At 54.1% G+C, this 17,349-nt stretch overlaps 8 protein-coding genes across 8 annotated transcripts; 4 read left to right on the forward strand and 4 right to left on the reverse strand.

Moving 5' to 3' along the window:
- Positions 1-510: 510 nt before the first annotated feature.
- J4E92_004960 (uncharacterized protein) lies at positions 511-2,028 on the forward strand (the record flags this gene model as incomplete). Its single annotated transcript, XM_051496344.1, has 1 exon — positions 511-2,028. One exon carries the CDS (start codon positions 511-513, stop codon positions 2,026-2,028), a length of 1,518 nt encoding a protein of 505 aa, XP_051353064.1.
- Positions 2,029-2,810: 782 nt separating this feature from the next.
- On the forward strand, positions 2,811-3,628 carry J4E92_004961 (uncharacterized protein; the record flags this gene model as incomplete). The annotated part of the gene is made up of 3 exons (XM_051496345.1): positions 2,811-2,952; positions 3,016-3,285; positions 3,345-3,628. The coding sequence occupies 3 exons, from the start codon at positions 2,811-2,813 to the stop codon at positions 3,626-3,628; spliced, it is 696 nt and encodes a 231-aa protein (XP_051353065.1).
- Positions 3,629-3,820: 192 nt separating this feature from the next.
- Positions 3,821-5,563, reverse strand: J4E92_004962 (uncharacterized protein; the record flags this gene model as incomplete). The annotated part of the gene is made up of 2 exons (XM_051496346.1): positions 3,821-4,782; positions 5,104-5,563. 2 exons carry the CDS (start codon positions 5,561-5,563, stop codon positions 3,821-3,823), a joined length of 1,422 nt encoding a protein of 473 aa, XP_051353066.1.
- A 691-nt stretch (positions 5,564-6,254) lies between these two features.
- J4E92_004963 (uncharacterized protein) lies at positions 6,255-7,957 on the forward strand (the record flags this gene model as incomplete). The annotated part of the gene is made up of 4 exons (XM_051496347.1): positions 6,255-6,334; positions 6,384-6,410; positions 6,476-6,987; positions 7,035-7,957. The coding sequence occupies 4 exons, from the start codon at positions 6,255-6,257 to the stop codon at positions 7,955-7,957; spliced, it is 1,542 nt and encodes a 513-aa protein (XP_051353067.1).
- Positions 7,958-8,161: 204 nt separating this feature from the next.
- Positions 8,162-9,104, reverse strand: J4E92_004964 (uncharacterized protein; the record flags this gene model as incomplete). The annotated part of the gene is made up of 2 exons (XM_051496348.1): positions 8,162-8,452; positions 8,508-9,104. The coding sequence occupies 2 exons, from the start codon at positions 9,102-9,104 to the stop codon at positions 8,162-8,164; spliced, it is 888 nt and encodes a 295-aa protein (XP_051353068.1).
- Positions 9,105-9,513: 409 nt separating this feature from the next.
- Positions 9,514-13,365, reverse strand: J4E92_004965 (uncharacterized protein; the record flags this gene model as incomplete). The annotated part of the gene is made up of 6 exons (XM_051496349.1): positions 9,514-9,525; positions 9,577-11,206; positions 11,278-11,326; positions 12,003-12,299; positions 12,351-13,144; positions 13,283-13,365. The coding sequence occupies 6 exons, from the start codon at positions 13,363-13,365 to the stop codon at positions 9,514-9,516; spliced, it is 2,865 nt and encodes a 954-aa protein (XP_051353069.1).
- Positions 13,366-14,607: 1,242 nt separating this feature from the next.
- On the reverse strand, positions 14,608-15,831 carry J4E92_004966 (uncharacterized protein; the record flags this gene model as incomplete). The annotated part of the gene is made up of 1 exon (XM_051496350.1): positions 14,608-15,831. The coding sequence occupies one exon, from the start codon at positions 15,829-15,831 to the stop codon at positions 14,608-14,610; it is 1,224 nt and encodes a 407-aa protein (XP_051353070.1).
- A 771-nt stretch (positions 15,832-16,602) lies between these two features.
- Positions 16,603-17,163, forward strand: J4E92_004967 (uncharacterized protein; the record flags this gene model as incomplete). Its single annotated transcript, XM_051496351.1, has 1 exon — positions 16,603-17,163. The coding sequence occupies one exon, from the start codon at positions 16,603-16,605 to the stop codon at positions 17,161-17,163; it is 561 nt and encodes a 186-aa protein (XP_051353071.1).
- Positions 17,164-17,349: the final 186 nt, after the last annotated feature.

Here is a 17,349-nt window from a genome sequence, read left to right on the forward strand (position 1 = left end):
GCGGCTAGGACGGGTACGAGCGATGCCATACGGGTCTGAATCAAACAGTTGGATGTGCATGGCAAGATGGTGTGAAGCTCCGATCCGATTCCAGGATTTCTCGAGAGGTGACTTGGTTCTAGGGCCCTATGCTGAATGTTGCCTACATGTTTGTGGCGTAATCATAGCATGGAGCATCCGAGGCATCGCGTATTATAGCTGTTGTGCTATTCGGCATCGCCTCCAGCTCGAAAGACCTCCATGCCAGTCCGCTGATGCCTAGTCGGATAATTGCCAAAAAGCGACTCAAATCTTTGTTCTGTCTTGCGATATCCGGTGAGGAGCGCATATTAGTGCTGACTGAGTATAGTCGCTTATCAAGACGTGGTGAGGCTGAGAAGGAGACGGGACGAGTGTGGAGTAGAAATGCGGGATGTCTGAGTGGCTAGCGCGCCTCGGCTCTTGGCAGGTGCAACCCAAAAGTTATCGCTCTCATGTCGACTGCCCGCTGGAGCTCAACCCCATGCCGCCATGAGCTTTCGACCAATACTGCCGCGGCCAATTGCAGCGCGGGATGCGAATTCACTATGTCTGCGATGTTGGCGCAGACTCGCAAAAGCGCCGCTGCAGTCCCGGAGACTAATTTCTTTCAATCCGTCATATAGAGACGACGCCATAGTAGCCGGACGAAGCGGTACTGCTTTCGGCAAGGACTACTTCCGGGCGAACCCACTACTGAAGGACACATTCTGGATGCCAGGGCCAGAGTTACAGAGCTCGATTCTGTCTATCAAATCGGCGAACGCAGGCGGGCAGCAAGCGGCGAAGGAGGATGGCACAACTGGCACAGAAGAAGTATTACCACATAGGCGGCGGAAGAAAGCAAAAGAGCAGGCAGTAGAGAACTCGGAGGCGGCATATCCAATACCACACGATGCGTCGTCCAAGCTGGCACACATATCCTCGAGCCTCCCGCAGCAGTCGCTCAAGCGCATGATGACTACATACCTCTCGCTATCGAAACCGCGCCTCTCCTTCCTCGTCGTCCTCAGTGCAACGGCCGCATACTCGCTATACCCCGTACCAGGTCTGCTTGCCCCCGCAGCAACAGCCACTCCGTCCCTCTCGACCCTCACACTCTTCTTCCTCACATCCGGCACTGCGCTGTGCTCGGCATCCGCAAACGCCTTCAATATGATCATGGAGCCCGCACACGATGCTAAGATGAGTCGTACGCGCAACCGGCCTCTCGTTCGGAAGCTTATCAGCCCTCGAGGCGCCATCATCTTCGCCGTCGCGTGCGGGGTGCTTGGTACCGGCGCCCTCTACTATGGCGTCAACCCCACGACAGCGTTCCTTGGCGCCGCCAACATCGCCCTTTATGCGGCCGTGTACACACCCATGAAGCGCATGCACATACTGAACACCTGGGTGGGCGCGATCGTGGGAGGCATTCCGCCGCTCATGGGTTGGACGGCTGCAGCGAGTCAGTACGCCCATGACGGAACTTGGGAAGAACTGCTGTTTGGTGAGGGTTCGGCTGGAGGATGGCTGTGCGCTGCGTTGTTGTACGCCTGGCAGTTCCCCCACTTCAACGCCTTGAGCTGGGCCATCCGCGACGAGTACAAGAACGCGGGCTACCGCATGACAGCCTGGGTGAACCCTGGAATGAATGGACGTGTCGCACTGCGATACTCTATTCTGATGTTTCCTGTCTGCATCGGTCTGTCATATTGCGGCGTAACCGACTGGAGCTACGTAGCCACGAGTAGCGTCGTCAACGGCTGGATGGCACTCAAAGCCTGGCAGTTCTGGAGGGCTGAGGGACAGAAAGGAACTGCTAGAGGTCTGTTCTGGGCTAGCATCTGGCACCTTCCCATTGTCATGGTACTCGCCATGGCCCAGAAGAAGGGACTTGGAGAGCGTATTTACCGCAGCATTTTCGGCTATGCCGACATTGACGAAGAGGATCTGTACTACGAAGCCGGCGAGTTCGAGGCAGAGGAGCAGAAGCAATTGGCTCTCGTCGAGAGCAGACGAAACGCCTGAGATTGGCGTACCTGGGAGACCCACATTGCATGCTCGCTGTCAGGCAAGCACATTCACCGTTCCCGTTCACCCGTTGACGATCGCTCGATCAACAGGTACATGTTTCCATACCCCACTGTATCATATGTCATTATCACGCATCTAGAAGGTCGCGATCGGATTTAACGAAAACAAGCTTCATGTCCATAGTGTTTCGCATCTTGGTCCCGGGTTTTCTTCAAGTCCTTCCATGCCGCCACGATACTGCAGTCCACACGCTCAATATATTCTAGCAGCCAATGTGCATCGCTTCGAGTAGTCGCCTCCATCCAACGTACGCTTGTGGTGCAACTAGAGACGCCATTCAATCTACCAGGATGGCAAAGCCGCCTGTCGCAATATCGGAACCGGGTCATGTGTTTCGACTACCGGACAGGGGGACGCTGCTTGCCGACCAATGACTACATGCTAGCGCCACTAACCTCATCTAAACATCCATATGTTTCTCATGAATTAATTGTACTGGGTCTCGCGTTTCAACACCTCGGTTCGGCAACGCCCCCATCACCTACCATCTCTTTTACCCGCCGGAACATTATCGACCTACTCGTGCGCAAGGCGGCGAAAAAATGAAGTACCACACGCCTGAGTCTGGGGCGCATAGTACTGCAATATAGAAGAATCTGGATGTGTGACGGCTCCACTGCTAAGCCAGCAGGATGGTCGTATATATAGAGGGGGCTTTGGTACTTCGTATAGACATCAAGATACCCATCATCACATCTTCTTCACAGTAACCAACCATGAAGTGCTCCGTCCTCACCACCCTTCTCGCTGTCGCCAGCACGGCCAGCGCCCACTACACCTTCCCCGAACTCGTCGTCAAGGGCGAAAAGACCGGTCTATGGCAATACGTCCGCAAGACCGCCAACTACCAGTCCAACGGTACGCCTCCCCATTCATACCCATCACTTCTCTTTCCAAACACCCATCTAACACCCCATCTAGGTCCCACAACAGACGTAACCGCCGACGCCATCCGCTGCTACGAGCTCGCCCCCGGTACAGGCTCAAAGACCTACACCGTCAACGCCGGCGACTCCGTCGGCTTCACAGCCGCATCCAGCATCTCGCACCCGGGCCCTCTCCAATTCTACCTCGCCAAGGTCCCCGAGGGCAAGACTGCTGCGACCTGGGACGGAAGCGGCGATGTGTGGTTCAAGATCTTCAGTCAGGGCGCTACCTTTTCTGGTGGTCAGATGAACTGGCCGAGCAACGGTACGCTCACTTCTCTTTCACCCTTCAACGAACGTTGCGCTGACATGATCACTTCACAGGCAAGCAAGAAGTCGACGTCACACTTCCCAAATCCCTTCCTTCGGGCGAATACCTCATGCGCGTTGAGCATATTGCTGTGCACTCTGCGTCCACGGTCGGTGGTGCGCAGTTCTACATCTCGTGTGCGCAGTTGAAGGTTGAGAACGGCGGCAGTGGAACGCCGGGACCCAAGGTTGCTTTCCCGGGCGCGTACAAGGCGGACGACAAGGGCATTCAGCTCAACATCTACTACCCGGTTCCTACTAGCTACACTCCTCCCGGCCCCGCTGTGTGGAGTGGTTAGATGGACTAAGGGTGAGGGGGAAATGGGTGGAAATTGGCTTCTTGTATATACTTGAGAATGAAACTTTCACGTCACATACTTTCAGCTTTGTTGAGAAATTTGAGTCGCATGTAAGCGTTGTGAAATTGTTATTGTTATATATTCTTGTACATTCTTTGGCCTCGTGAACCATCTCAATACTGGGCGTCAGTCCTATTTCGCGCTAGAGCCAGCATGTGAGCTGCCGTGCTTCCTCCGACTCGAGCTCTTCTTCTCCTTCTCCTTCTTATCCTTCTTTTCTTTCTCAGCCTTCTCGGGTTTCTCGGGCTTCGGGTCCTTTTCAGGCACCTCAGGCGCTACTTCCTGTACCTCCCTGACCTCCTCGGGCTTACTACCCACCCTTCTTACGGCCCTGACAATGTCATCTGCTCGCTCGATGGCGACTTCGTGGCCTACACCGTCGAGTACCTTGACCCTGACGTTTTCCTCACCCAGTACTGCTCTTGCGTCCTCGGTGACTTCGTCGGCGTTGATAACGGGGTCTGTTTCGCCGAGGATGAGCCAGACTTCCTTTAGTGGGCCGGCGCGGTTCTCGATGTTTTCGCGGATGACAGCCCAGCGCTCTTGTTGATTCTGGATGGGCGCATGACGGATGGTCGATATGAAGGCTGGCACGAACCCCTTGTGGTTTTGTATCTGCCAATCCACGACGGAAGAGACGGTAGAGTGCGGGTTGCCAGGCAAGAGCATTTGGTTGCTGCTCAGATATGTCTTGTCTCCTTCGCTCGCAACCGTGGTAGTCTCGGCATTCTCTACTGCTTCAGGGTCGCTCTCAACTACTTTGCGTCCTGTCCATAGTTTGCTTGCGACGAACTTGCGTACCATCCATTCCGGCATCCAGGAGCTGTTGTAGAGCATTTTGCTGGAAATGGAAATGCGGTTTTTGCGGATGAGCCCACTGGGAGCGACGAGAACGAGCCCGCGGACCAGCGAGGGGAAGTACGATGTGAAGTCTGCAGCGATGGCGCCTCCCAGAGAGTAGCCGACTATGGTGAAATGTGACCAGTGGATGGGCGAAGATTGCAGAGCGAGCAAGATCTGGCTGGTGAAGAGGCTGGAGTCATAGTTGGTTGTGTCCGGGTTAGGGCCATCAGAGTAGCCGCGACCAAAGAGGTCTGTTGAGATTGTTAGTATGATTATGTTGTAGCATAGCACGGACTGTCCACGATGCAGTTCGGTAATCGCATCTGCAGTGCACGTGGTTCACCGTTGGTAGGGCTGGCGGGCCCCTTTCCGAAACGGGCAAAGCAAGGAACCCCATGACACAGTCCTGCGCCCGGTTCAACGTGGGGCATGCAGATGTGGCGATCATAGAAGCTGCACAGAAAAACCATCTTTTCCATGTTCAGGAAGACGGTGTTTGGTTTCACGGCTTTGAAACAGCGAAGAGGAAAGTGATGGGGCAAAGACTAGCAGTGACAGCAAGGAGGACCCACCAAAAAGCATGACACGTCGGCCCCTGCCAACCAGTTTGTGTGCCAGGTCGGTCAAGGCAATGCTCGGAGTCGAGATGCCATGGATGAGCAAAACTTTTTCTCCATCTCTGGGGCCGAACTCATACACGCGGATAGTACCCCAAGGTGAATCGACATCGCGGGCTCCGGGCAGTGCAGCTGGATGGTATGGAAGTTCTGCAGCGTCTTCGGGAGACAGATCCGGTAGCAGGGAATCCCTGGGAGACGGAATCGGAGGCCGTCTGGCAGCCTTTGAAGATGAAGTCAAAGCCCATAGGATGGATAGTCCGCCAACAGAGGCAGCGCCTATGATGGCATAGCGCTGGACCTTGGGAAGGCGCTCGAAGCGGGACAGCTGGGTGGCGGTGATGTTGGAGACCCTCTGGATGGCAACCTCGGCGGCTTTGGGCTGGGGCTTCTCGCTGGCGAATAAGGAAAACATGGCGATACAGGAATAGATGTAGAGAGTCGGACCCTGAGGCGGTGGAAGAATAAGCTGATCGCCATGGCGCTAAGCGATCGCCGCTTCCGCTGGATGCGCCACATGGAACAGGCCCATTGTTGCCATACCGTATTTCTTTTACAGCTCGGTTCGGATGCCATCGCCTGCCGGGCATGCGGCCGGCCTTACTAGAGACGCTGCCGCATGCATATCACACGAACCTTATCGCGACGTAACGTGAAATAATGCTCCGCGTACCAAGGCCGAGTTGAATTGGCGCTGATCTCGAGGCGGCTAGCCCTGCTGCTGTGGAGTGAGCCAAGTCTGGGAGCGCGTCAGCTCAATCCTCACAGCCACAAGCTGAGCACGGAGACGCTGCGCAGTCGGCCCTGCACTTCTACACATCCTCCCTGCCCACGGCGTTGCTGACCCGGGGACAACCACTGCATTCTGACCAACCCCACTGTCTTTTATCTTCTCGCTGACCTTGCATTTCCCTTTCCTTCTCCTCTCCGCCCCTGCGCCATCCCCCAGGAGGGTCGCATGTCTGGTGCCGTCGTTTGCGGACCCCCGAGAACATTCACGCCTACATTTTCGCATAGTTCAATACTACGATACTAGAGCAGTCGACTGCCATTGAGTCTGAGACAGCAACGAAGCATCCGCGATTGGCTGGGTCCTGTAGCGCATCATGGACGACTGGACGTCGAAACAGCTCCCTGAGCGCCTTCCCTTCTCCAAGAAGCGCCTTCCCAAGAAGGTCATCTTCTCGTGCGTACAACTATGCATGCATAAGAGCATTAGAAACTGACCAGCACAGATATATTGGCGACTACCTCATCATACTGCAAGCCCACCCGCTCCGCGTCACACGACCTCCTTCCCAGCTCGATCCGGCTAACAAAGCCATAGTGTTCTCATGATAACCTTCACCATTGTCGACAAGATCCCTCCCTTCCACCAGCACTTCGCCCTCGAAAACTACACCCTGCACTACCCGTTCGCCGAACATGAGCGCGTACCCGTCCCGTGGCTATGCGTCTACGTTATCCTCGCTCCCGCTGCGGTCATCGCACTCTACACCATGGTCATCGATGGGCTCTTCTCACACCAGACGACAATGCCCGCAGGCAGGGCTGGCATCAAGCGCCTATCAGGGAGATATCGATTCAAGGATCGGTTGTGGGAGTTGAACTGTGGCATCCTTGGCCTTGGCTTGAGCATTGGCGCCGCCTTCACCATCACAGGAGCCTTGAAGAACGCCATTGGCAAGCCGCGGCCGGATCTGATCAGCCGCTGCCTCGTCGATGAAGCCAAGGTCAACCGTGCAAATTACGCATTACAAACCATCGACATCTGCACGCAGACCGACAATTACATTCTACAAGATGGCTTCAAGAGCTTCCCCTCTGGGCACAGCAGCGGTATGCGACACAACCGCACAAATAAAGCATCTACTAACTCCCTCCAGTCTCCTTCGCCGGCCTCTTCTACCTCTCTATCTACCTCGCCGGAAAGCTACACGTTCTCGATGCAAAGGGCGAGGTCTGGAGATCATTCCTCGTCATGGTTCCTGCCCTCGGAGCTGCTCTGATTACCGGAACCCGTATCATGGATGCTCGTCACCACCCATTCGATGTCCTCTCCGGCGCCCTACTTGGCATACTCGTGTCATGGGGCTCCTACCGCCAATACTTCCCTCCCGTCTCCGAGACATGGCGCAAGGGACGCGCATACCCAATTCGAGCCTGGGGTCAGGCATCACGCGCACCGCCGCAGCCCACGATCATGGTGGATGAGGATGTACAACCGCTGCAGCGCATGGCCAAGCCGGTGGACGAGGAACGCGGAGAAGCGTCTGGTTACTCTTCTACGACTGCCGTGCCGGAAGGTAGTGGCGACCACACGGGCAACGTCTTCCGCCAACAGATCCACAACTCGCAACGCCGACGCCAGGAATCAGGATCGCAGTATGGCGTTGATCGCAGCGATACAGCAGCATCAAGCAACTACCGAACCGGCACGATGGGATCCACCATGACGTCGAAGGTGCACACATACCAGAACCAGTTGCCGGCTACGAATCCCTTCGCAGTAGATGTTGCGCGCCAACGTCAAATGGACACTTACGACTATTCGTCTTCAGAAGATGACGACAACTACGAGTTGCAAGCAAGGACTGGCGTGTACAACCCAGTATCTGGGAGGCTAACAGACACTGGATACCATCCACCAGTGGGTCTCTCCCCAGTACCCACACCACCGCCTCCAGTCAACACCATCATACCAAACCAGCAGAGGACGATGTCGCCTACGGGAGATTTGGCGGATAGCAGAGGCGCTCCACCAATGCCACCGCCACATGCTATAAGTACGGCGCCTCAGCAGATTTGATAAGAAATCGAAAAGCCTTGTTTAGCAGAACGCCCGGAGTTGTTTTCTAGACATGCGATTAAGCATATGTTAGCATGTTAGTGTATTGAACATACGTGTAATCTTCACCCCAGCGTGATCAAGACGTCGCGCAAGTGAAGTCTGTATTACATCTACTAATTCAACAGCCCACATCCCCAAGAAAGAAGCAACAGAGAGATAAGCCTATCCCCTGCGTCTTGTGCTCGGACTCTTGCCCGCGGCATTCGCATACGACGGCGTAGCACCGCTCGAGACGGCACGCGCCATTTCCTTCCTGTCGGCCGCGATGGGCTTTTCCAACTTCTTCGACTCTGTCTTCTTAGATGCGGGCGCGTTCCAGTAGTATACGACCTGACAGAACAGGATAGCGTTGAGGGCGAAACCAGCGATGAAGCCGTAGAGGATGAGTGGGTCGTCGACTTCCTGGAGAGTTGTAAAGATTCGAGATAGGGATCCGAGGAGGTAGTTGACGACCTGTTCACCATATTAGTAAACCCATCTCCTGTAACGTAGAAACATGAAAACTTACAGCAAAAGCGCTCAACTGGCCCGTCCCACCCTCACTCCACACCGTCAGAATCTGAGGCACCTTGCTCGCAACACCCAGCACACCAGCCGTCGCCTGAAACAAGCTCAACTTCTCATTATCAACCCACTGGTCATTAAACAGCGCCGCGCCCGCCGCCGCCAACCCCCCAATCCATCCCGCAACGCCCACACCCCGTCCACTGTACTTGAGCACCAAACTCGCAATAGCAATATTCTGCACAAGAATAAGCGCCGTCTCGCCATACGTGCTAAACGGGAATCCGTGGCGGACGTTGTACGCAAGGCTAATGAGGTAGCTGCTTGATTCGAGGAGGTAGGACAGGAACGAGAGGCCGTCGGCGGACTGCGAGTTGAGCAGTTTGAGGAGCTGCGGGATCTTGACGATGGAGGAGGCGCCGATGATGCCGATGCCGAGGCCCTTGGAGATGGCGAGTTTGACGCATTCCGTGGCGGTGATGTCGACGTTGTAGATGAGCGTCTTGTAGCATTTGGGGCCGAGGAGCGAGATGCCTACGTCGGCGATGGGTTGGGGCAGGTTGTGCGTTATGGGTTGGATGGCGGATTTGAGGGCGTCCATGGTGCGTGGTGGTGCGCTGGGAGGGCGACTTGTGTGGGTTGTTGGGTTGGACTGAGAGGGGAGGACACTTTGCGGATACGAGGCGTGAGGGTCTGAACTTTTGGCCCGCACGCACGCTGACGCAAGGCTTGGCACGGGTAGGGGTTCGCGTGTCTACCTAGGTAGACAGACACATGGATGGCGCATCGTGTCACATCAGTTGGGCCTAAGCTAATTGCTACATCATACATTACTACTGCCATTACTGCCATTACAACCATCACAACCATTACAATGCTATCCCGCCCTAGTCACGACCGTCGAAATGCGAGAAGAATGCTATGGTATACTACAAAATGGTCCCGTCAAGTAAAAGGTGTCCGAAGACTCGCGAGATGGTAAAAGATCAAAGCGACGGTCCGGTATGTACTTAAAACACGTACTGCAGATATGTTAGCGATGAATCAGTCAAGACGCGAAATGCTAGACTTACCGGAATGAACAAATAAGGCACCTGCCTCTCGTACTCCTTCCATGCCTCGCCGTACTTCTCCCGGCACTTCTCAATGTCTCTCAGCGCCCTGTGGATGATCATACCGGCAAAGAAAACCGAGTAGAACCATGGGAACGGGCTGCTGAAGCCGGTAATAAGACCCCAACTGATTGCGAAGAACAGATCGCACGTGTAGTGAATCTTACGCGCCTTGCCGTACCAGCCGTCAGCCAGAATCTTGTTGCCATGCGATGTCTGGATAGTCTTGGGGTTGGCGATGCGTCCGTACTTGAAGTAGGGGAAGGTAGTGCGCTCGTCGACAACACCACGCTCCTCTTGACGGAACTGGTTCTTTTGCGAGTTGGTCGTGTCCCAGATGTAGTAAACGCCAAGGTAGGCGAGGGTGAGGAGAGCGGTGAACCAGGTTGGGAGCTGGTATTCGGAAGGGTGGTGGTTGGCGATGAACAGGGTGCAGTGGCAGTACGACAGAGGCACACCAGCCATGTTCCAGAAGATGAGCATGAAGCCAAGTTTCTCGTAGTACATATCCCAGGTTGTGATGATGAGGTGCTCTCCCTTTGCGCAGGCGCCGGCATACAGGTAGTGGGCAAAGAGCAGGAAGATGGCTTCTATGGATACGTAGCCATACTGTTCGTACTGCTTCAAGCAGGTACCGAGCGAAAGGAAGAAGAGGATGAACCACGGAATGCGGACCTCGAGGAACATCTTGAAGTCCAGAATGCCGAAGAGCCTGGGGTTGAGCTCCGCACCGAGGAAGAAGTCGACAATGGGGTTGTCAGTCATCCGAAGGTCAGCGCCGCGGACGCGAGCTGAGACGTATGCGATTGTCGAGCAGAGGAAGCCTGAAAGGATGGCTACGCTCATGATGTGGCCGAACTCGTCAATCAGAGTGTACAGCTTGAAGACACCAGTGAAGTGGAGGGTCAACATGATGACAATGCTAGAGTAGAAAGACCACATGGCCGAGCAGTAGTAGTCCAACTGCTTTCCACCAAGATGAGGCAGAGCCTTGCCCTTGCGGTAGACACCCGGCATGAGCATGTAAAAGGCCATCTGCATGAGTCCAAAGAACCAGTAGATCTGCCACGCTTTGTTGTTCGGGAACGCCTCGGTCTTTACCAGATACCACATGTGTCCAAAGAAGTCGCCGTAGCTCTGGCCCGCGGTCGGTGTAGGGAATTTGCCGTCGTAGAAGGTCGCTCCGATCCACATGTAGTACATGAGCGCTGGGAAGCAGATCATCATGCTGCTCATGCCAATGGCGCCTCCGAACTCGTGAAGGCCGGACTTGTCCTTTGGCGAGAAGAACTTTTCCGCCTCCATCTTGTAGTCCAGCTCGACGATCTCCTTTTCACTCTTTGTGCGCCCATTTGCGTTTCCATTCGTGTGTCCATTCGTGTAGCCGTTGGCGTGTCCGTTCCCGTTGGCATGACCATTGCTCTTCTCCTCGACTTCGTGCTTCACATCGCTGTCGGCAGATCGGAGGGGCTTCAAGAAGTTCTCTGGCTCGGGCGTCGATTCGTATCCGTCGTCGACATCGGACGCAAGCGATTTGCGTTGCGACTTTCTGCGCCCGGGGGTCTCGACAAAGCCAGGACGGTCAGGCTTTCTGCGTTATGCATGTCAGCAACTAGTGCACATGTCTGCACAGTATGCACGCGCGACCTGGCATTCACTCACTGGGGCGTCTTGCCGGCCTGCGACCGCGTCACTCGCATTGACATGGCTACTGTAGGTGCGGGTGTGGCGACGCGCTGTTTCAAGGGGTTCAGACTCGAAAAAGATGAGGCCGAATTTTTGGCAAAGATGACAAGATATGAAGTAGAAGAACTGCCGCTGAAAAAGGTACAAATGCCGTCACAGCACGATCATAAAGGCTATGTACACCGCGCGAATCACCAATGGCACAAAAAGCGGCGGTGAAGTCTTTGTGTTTGTTGACAAGTAGTATGAATTCGGGGAGTTGCTCAGGGCTAGGGGTAATTTGCGCCAATCGGAGCGCGTAGGGCCCGAGTCCGTGACATCAACATGGGACGCTACTGGTAAATACGCCCTATACGGATGTAATTTTGCAGTGGAGTGCCTGACGTCGCGACATGAAGTCTGAGATAGTGACATGACGTCGTAATCTTTGTAAGTACTCCGAATGCTAGATGATGCTAGAATTTCCCAGGACCAGCATGTGCTTAGCGAAAGTATAAAGTTCGCTACAATGAAATCCCCCGCCATCCACCGCTACACCAGTCTTCCTGTGTGGTACTTGCATGTCGTCGTATGGGCCGAGTTGCCCACTCGCCTGACGTTGTTGTAGTTGCAAAGACAGATCCAGCAAAACTCAAAGCGGCATTTCGAGCCTACGAACATCAGCAAGCGATCATTGACGTCCAAAGCAACACGAAACTTACATGTCATGTGGTCGCAACCATCGTTCTTCTCAATATTCCATGTACACCCGGGACCGGGACACTTCTTGGTCAGCTTCCCGATCGCTTGAAGACTCGCTTCTTCTTGTGCTCTCTGGTCTCGCTCCTTGCGACCGGAAGATCGATATTCAAACTCCTCACAAGTTTCGCCTTCATGCCATGTGTTCTCGTGGATGATACAGACTTTGTGTCCACATGCTACGCATGTAAAGATATTGCCTTCGACACCGCTCATGTGGATCTGACCGGAGTCACACGCTCGACACCATCGGAAGTTGGCTGTGCCATTGTCAGCTTTTGAAATCTAAAAGTGTTGTTGCTACGACTTACGATCTTCGCTGAAAGCTGCTCGGGCGATAAATGTGTCGTATTGCTGGAAGATCTCCGGTTGCGCGTATAGCCGGATCTCATGGTATGACAGCACTGTCTCGCATTTGCTCCCTGGACATTTGGCTTCGCGCCAGCTACTGCTTTGGAGCTGCGCGGTTATCCATCCTGAGTAACAGTCCGCACACGTCTCCGGTCGATGATCGCATTCAGCAAGAGAGGGTAGGTCGACAACATGAACGCTATCGCCGCAGACGACGCAATCACGACTCCGCAGATGCGTTCTCTCGTCTACGTAAGTGCTCGTAGCCTGTGGCGTATCGATCGGCCTTGCGTTGTATTGATGGAAAGGCGATGCACCATCGATATCCATAGGCTCTCCATACAGCGCCACGTAGTCTTGGATTCGCGCCCTTTCTGGAACAACAACTTTGGCCTCGTCGGGTTCGGGGTCTAGATCGATAGGATGCTCTCGTGTGCCGATGTTGGTAATGGCCCGCCGCAAACTGGCCAAGCGTCCACTCTTTTGAGACGGTACCCGAGGAGACGCAGCTCGAGGTGCAGATGATACAGGCCCTTCCGCAATGCGCGACGCTGTGGTTTGATAGGTCGCATCCTCTTCCCGTTGTAGATGCTCAGCCAACAGACGGTCTTGCTCTTCTTGAGCTGCGTAATCTGTGTCTCCCCGTGGAGCCCCCCACCCGTGTGTACATCTGATAGCTCGGATTGGGTTCTGGGTCTCGATTTGCGCAACACGAGCTGCAAGTTCAAACTCCGAAGTCTCTGAGCTGTCCGAGCTATCGGGTGTTAGCATATCTTCAGAGCCACTGCTCGATGAATCAGGACTTTGAGATCGGTGGTCAGGCCTCTTTCTTAGAAACCTTGCCTTCCGAGTTCGTCGTCGATTCAGCGACTGTCGTGATAATCCGCCTGACTGGAAGAAGTTTGTGTTGTCGAAATTGCCTCCAGGGCGGTTCGAGCCTGCAGTCGCATCAAGTTCACTGTCATCGTCGATCATTATGGGTTCGCTATGTGTCTGGCCCTGACGAGGGCGATTCACACCCGGCTGTGTCGTTTGGGAATGCGGCTCCTCTCGAAAGCTTGGCAAGATGGGATTTGAGACCGCCATTCTGTTCCATGCTGCTTTGGCGGCTACGGTCTTGGTTGAGGTGGAAGATTGGAGGGGAAGTGAGAAGTTTGTTGCACTACTAGACGTTGACAAGTCGGCAGGTGCAACTGGCACATTAGGCAGTCGCAGCTTCCCCCACTGCTCGGTGAGTGCGTCTCTCACTGTCAACTGTGGAGGTTCCTTCCTATGTATCCGGGGCACGTCGCCTTGTTCATCCGACTGTAAAGGATCGTACGAAGATGGTTGCGCGGAGATTGGGTACACAAGGTGTGGTTCGGGAAGCACAAGCGAAGCGATGCTGAGATTTCTTCCAGGCTGGACAACTCCGCTTTGTTGTGTTTGTGGACGAGTCTTCAGAAGTGATCGTGGGGCGGGCTGTGACGTAATCCGGCGCGTGCGCACGTGGTCAGCCATATGTGGTTCTCGCGCGCAAGACACTGGCAGTGCAACTTGAGGATGACTGGCATTAGGCGTGACGGGAGAAGACTCGGTTATCGACTGTTTGGGTCTCCCTTTCTTTGGCTTGAACTTGTGAGAAAGACGTTTCCCGAACGCGAGCTTCGATGGTCGATCCGGCAGGTAAGTCTGAGAGAGTCTGGATGATATGTTAGGACTTGATTGTAAACATGCAACATTTCGAGCAAGGTTGTATCGCACTTACTCTGCCATGGTTGTGGTTGCTGTGTCTACGCAAAGTCCAAAGCTGGCTCAGCCCTGCAGACGGTTACCTAGGTAGGCTGTGCGCGAAGCACATGTGTAACAGTCTCTTCCGGCCTCCGTATGGTTGAGAAACTCCAATGGGTTGAGGAAAATTCACGCAGAGTTGAAAGTGCAATATCTGAGGGCGTCAAGGAGTGTGATGAAAGCTGAAACTCAAGGGCTGTGTGCGAGAAAGCTCACGAGGCTGGGCTTCGTGTGGCTAGAGATATTTAGGGTCCAATGTGCAAGGCCCAAAGGACCGAAGATTCATTGGAAGGCTCGAATTCAATGATCTCTCTGGTGGTAGTATGCAGCCACTCGCATCTGTACCACGCTTGCCGACCAATTATTAACCAGGGCGCTACCCAACCACTGGTCAACCCACCCAGAAGATAGACCAAGATTGCTCAGCCTACTTGCATCCGAAAGCTCTTAAACCTTCCGAGCGGGCTTCACTGTGCCAACACATACTCCAAACCCGACACCAGCGCTTCCATCTCCAACAACACCTGTGTAGCGCACCTCGTCCCCATCATTGAGGTAGCGTAGCTCAGATCCATCGCTCAGTTTGCTTGGAGCCTTGCCGTTCTTAGTCAGTTCGAGCAAACATCCATGTTCATGTTCTTGTTCGCCCGACACTGTCCCGCTAGCTACCAGATCTCCCGTGCGGAGTCCACAGCCGCCGATAGTGTGGTGCGCTAACATATGCCTGAAGGTCCAGTACATCGTCTCGAAGCCAACCTTGCAGGTCGTAGTATGAGTACCGTTTCGGATGATCTGACCTTCAAGCTGGATGTTGTAATTGATGCTGTTGGGATCGTCCATGAAGGAAGCTACAGGCTCCATACGAGGCGGGGCCGAGACCTCATGGGGCTTCAATGCTTCTAGCGTAACGACCCAAGGGGTGATTGAAGTCATAAAGTTCTTTCCGTTGAAAGGCCCCAGCGGATTCATCTCTAAGCCTTGGATATCTCTCGCGCTCCAATCGTTCAGCAGAACTAGTCCGAAGATATGGTCATCCGCGTCCTTTGCGTTCAGATAAGTTCCAGCTTGAACAGGTTTGCCGATGACTGCCGCGATTTCCATCTCATAGTCCAAGCCCCGTGACGGGCCAAATATGATCTTCTTCTCCGGAACGGTGTAGTCCTCGATGAACTGACCCAGAGGTCTTGTAACGGGTGCCCCTGAGACTGTGATTGAACTTGACCGGCCTGCGTAGCCCACGGGATATTTCATGAAAGCAGGTGGGTAGGCGCGAACTCCTTGCACCGCTTCTCCCGCATTCAGAACATGGTTCGCTGAAGCGCTGTAGTCTGTGAAGTCACCAACACTGACTGGCATATGGAGGGTGACGTCGCTGATGTTCTCTGTGTAATTGGCGTGTGACTTGCTCTTGTATGCTTCTTGTATCGCCGAGCGTACTTGACTTTGTATGTCCTTCCCCAGCGCGGCAAATGTGTTCAACGTGGATTCGCGGAAGATGGAGGACAGCGGTGCTGAGATGGCTTTGAGGGAATCATGCTCCGCGAGCTCTGCGAGGAAGATGACCTCGTCGCCGATGCGCGTGGCACACTGTGGTGCAGAGCGCTTCGAAGAGCTTGCGATACCGTATGGGATGTTGTTGACACCGAAGTGCGATGCGTAATTGTCTGCCATTGTGTTGTGAGTCTTAGGTATTCTGGTGTCAAGATTTCGGTCGACTTGTTAGCAAAGAGCGATACACGATATCCAACTCGCAATACTCAGATTCCAGACTACAGTTACCAACATTAACCCGAACCTAAGCTCGCGAGACATTGTGTAGGTGGGGATTACCATCTCGGATACAGCTCCTCCACATCCCATCAACTCCTGTAAGCTAATATGTCCGGAGCTGAACACGGCAATGGTCGAGAGTGGAGACTGAGTGTTCCATGGTTATCCGGCTGAAGTTGACGCAGCTATTGATCGCGTCCAGTCCAAACTTCGCGGGACAACCTTCAGCCCTTCGGCCGTACGCGTTCGGTCTAGTACGGAAGTGGGCAAGCGCGTCCGTCAATCGATAAGCAGGACACGCGTCATCTTGACTCCCGAACAGTGGCAGTAGTTGTCGCTTGCTCACATCTCACTCCAACCCGAAGACCTTCGTACAACCCCATCCAACAACTCTATTCAAAACGGTTGGGGAAGCATGTGTGCTATGCAGAACCCCGCACGGGATATACCGAGCCTGCGCCGGCAGATGGCGGATGCAGGGTCTCTGCCCTCCACATCGGGATCCTGTATATGAGTTCACTAGACGGGTTCAGCGCGACGCGTTTGAGATGTTCATGATCATCAGGTCTTGAATCTTCTTTCCAATCACACGAAGCGTCTGTATTCATACACTACAATCAGATAATCTTGACGCTCAGTTACCTCTCTATACCCCCAGATCACCTCCAAAAAATGGCCTCCAAACCCCAAATCGCCAATGACCTTCCCAAGATTAACCGCTTCATCACAACCCACGATCCCACCACCAAGAAAGCCATCTTCTCCGATGCAGTCCCAGAAGAAGCCAAAGTCGACCACATCCCCAATGCCGACTTCCGGCTTGGATACGTTACCAAAGGATTTCCCGTCGATCTGAACAAAGACGCCGACCTCGCGGTTTACAAGCCTTACCTCGAGTCATCTCCAGGTCTGGTCGTTGGAGGAGGAACAGTGCTACGCTTTGTAGATGTAGCCCCTGGTCATCTTTCACCTATGCATCGCACAGTCTCTCTTGACTACGGTGTCGTGCTGGAAGGTGAGATGGAGTTGGTACTGGACTCGGGAGAGACAAGGTTGATGAAGAGGGGAGATGTTGCGATCCAGAGGGGCACGATGCACGCTTGGAGAAACACCAGCACCACGTCTTGGGGACGCATGATGTATGTTCTACAAGAATGTAAACCAGTAGAGGTCGGTGGTGAGGCCCTGAAGGAGGACTACGGAAACATGCAGGGTGTTCCAGCATCGTCGTAGTCGCAGTACTACTTGTAGAAACATGAAGCCATCGCATCATCGCGCATATACATCATCTTGCTCTGAGCCGTGCTGTGCCATATGTAGCTTCAATTAAATTTCCTGACATCGTGAGTGCGGCATACGACTGCCCTTTATGGCCCAAGTTGAAATGGCATTGTTAGTACAGGGAGCGAAAGCTCGGCT

This window comes from Alternaria infectoria (genome assembly GCF_024043175.1).
Source record: "Alternaria infectoria strain BMP 0036 chromosome Unknown scaffold_7, whole genome shotgun sequence".
NCBI lineage: Eukaryota > Fungi > Ascomycota > Dothideomycetes > Pleosporales > Pleosporaceae > Alternaria > Alternaria infectoria.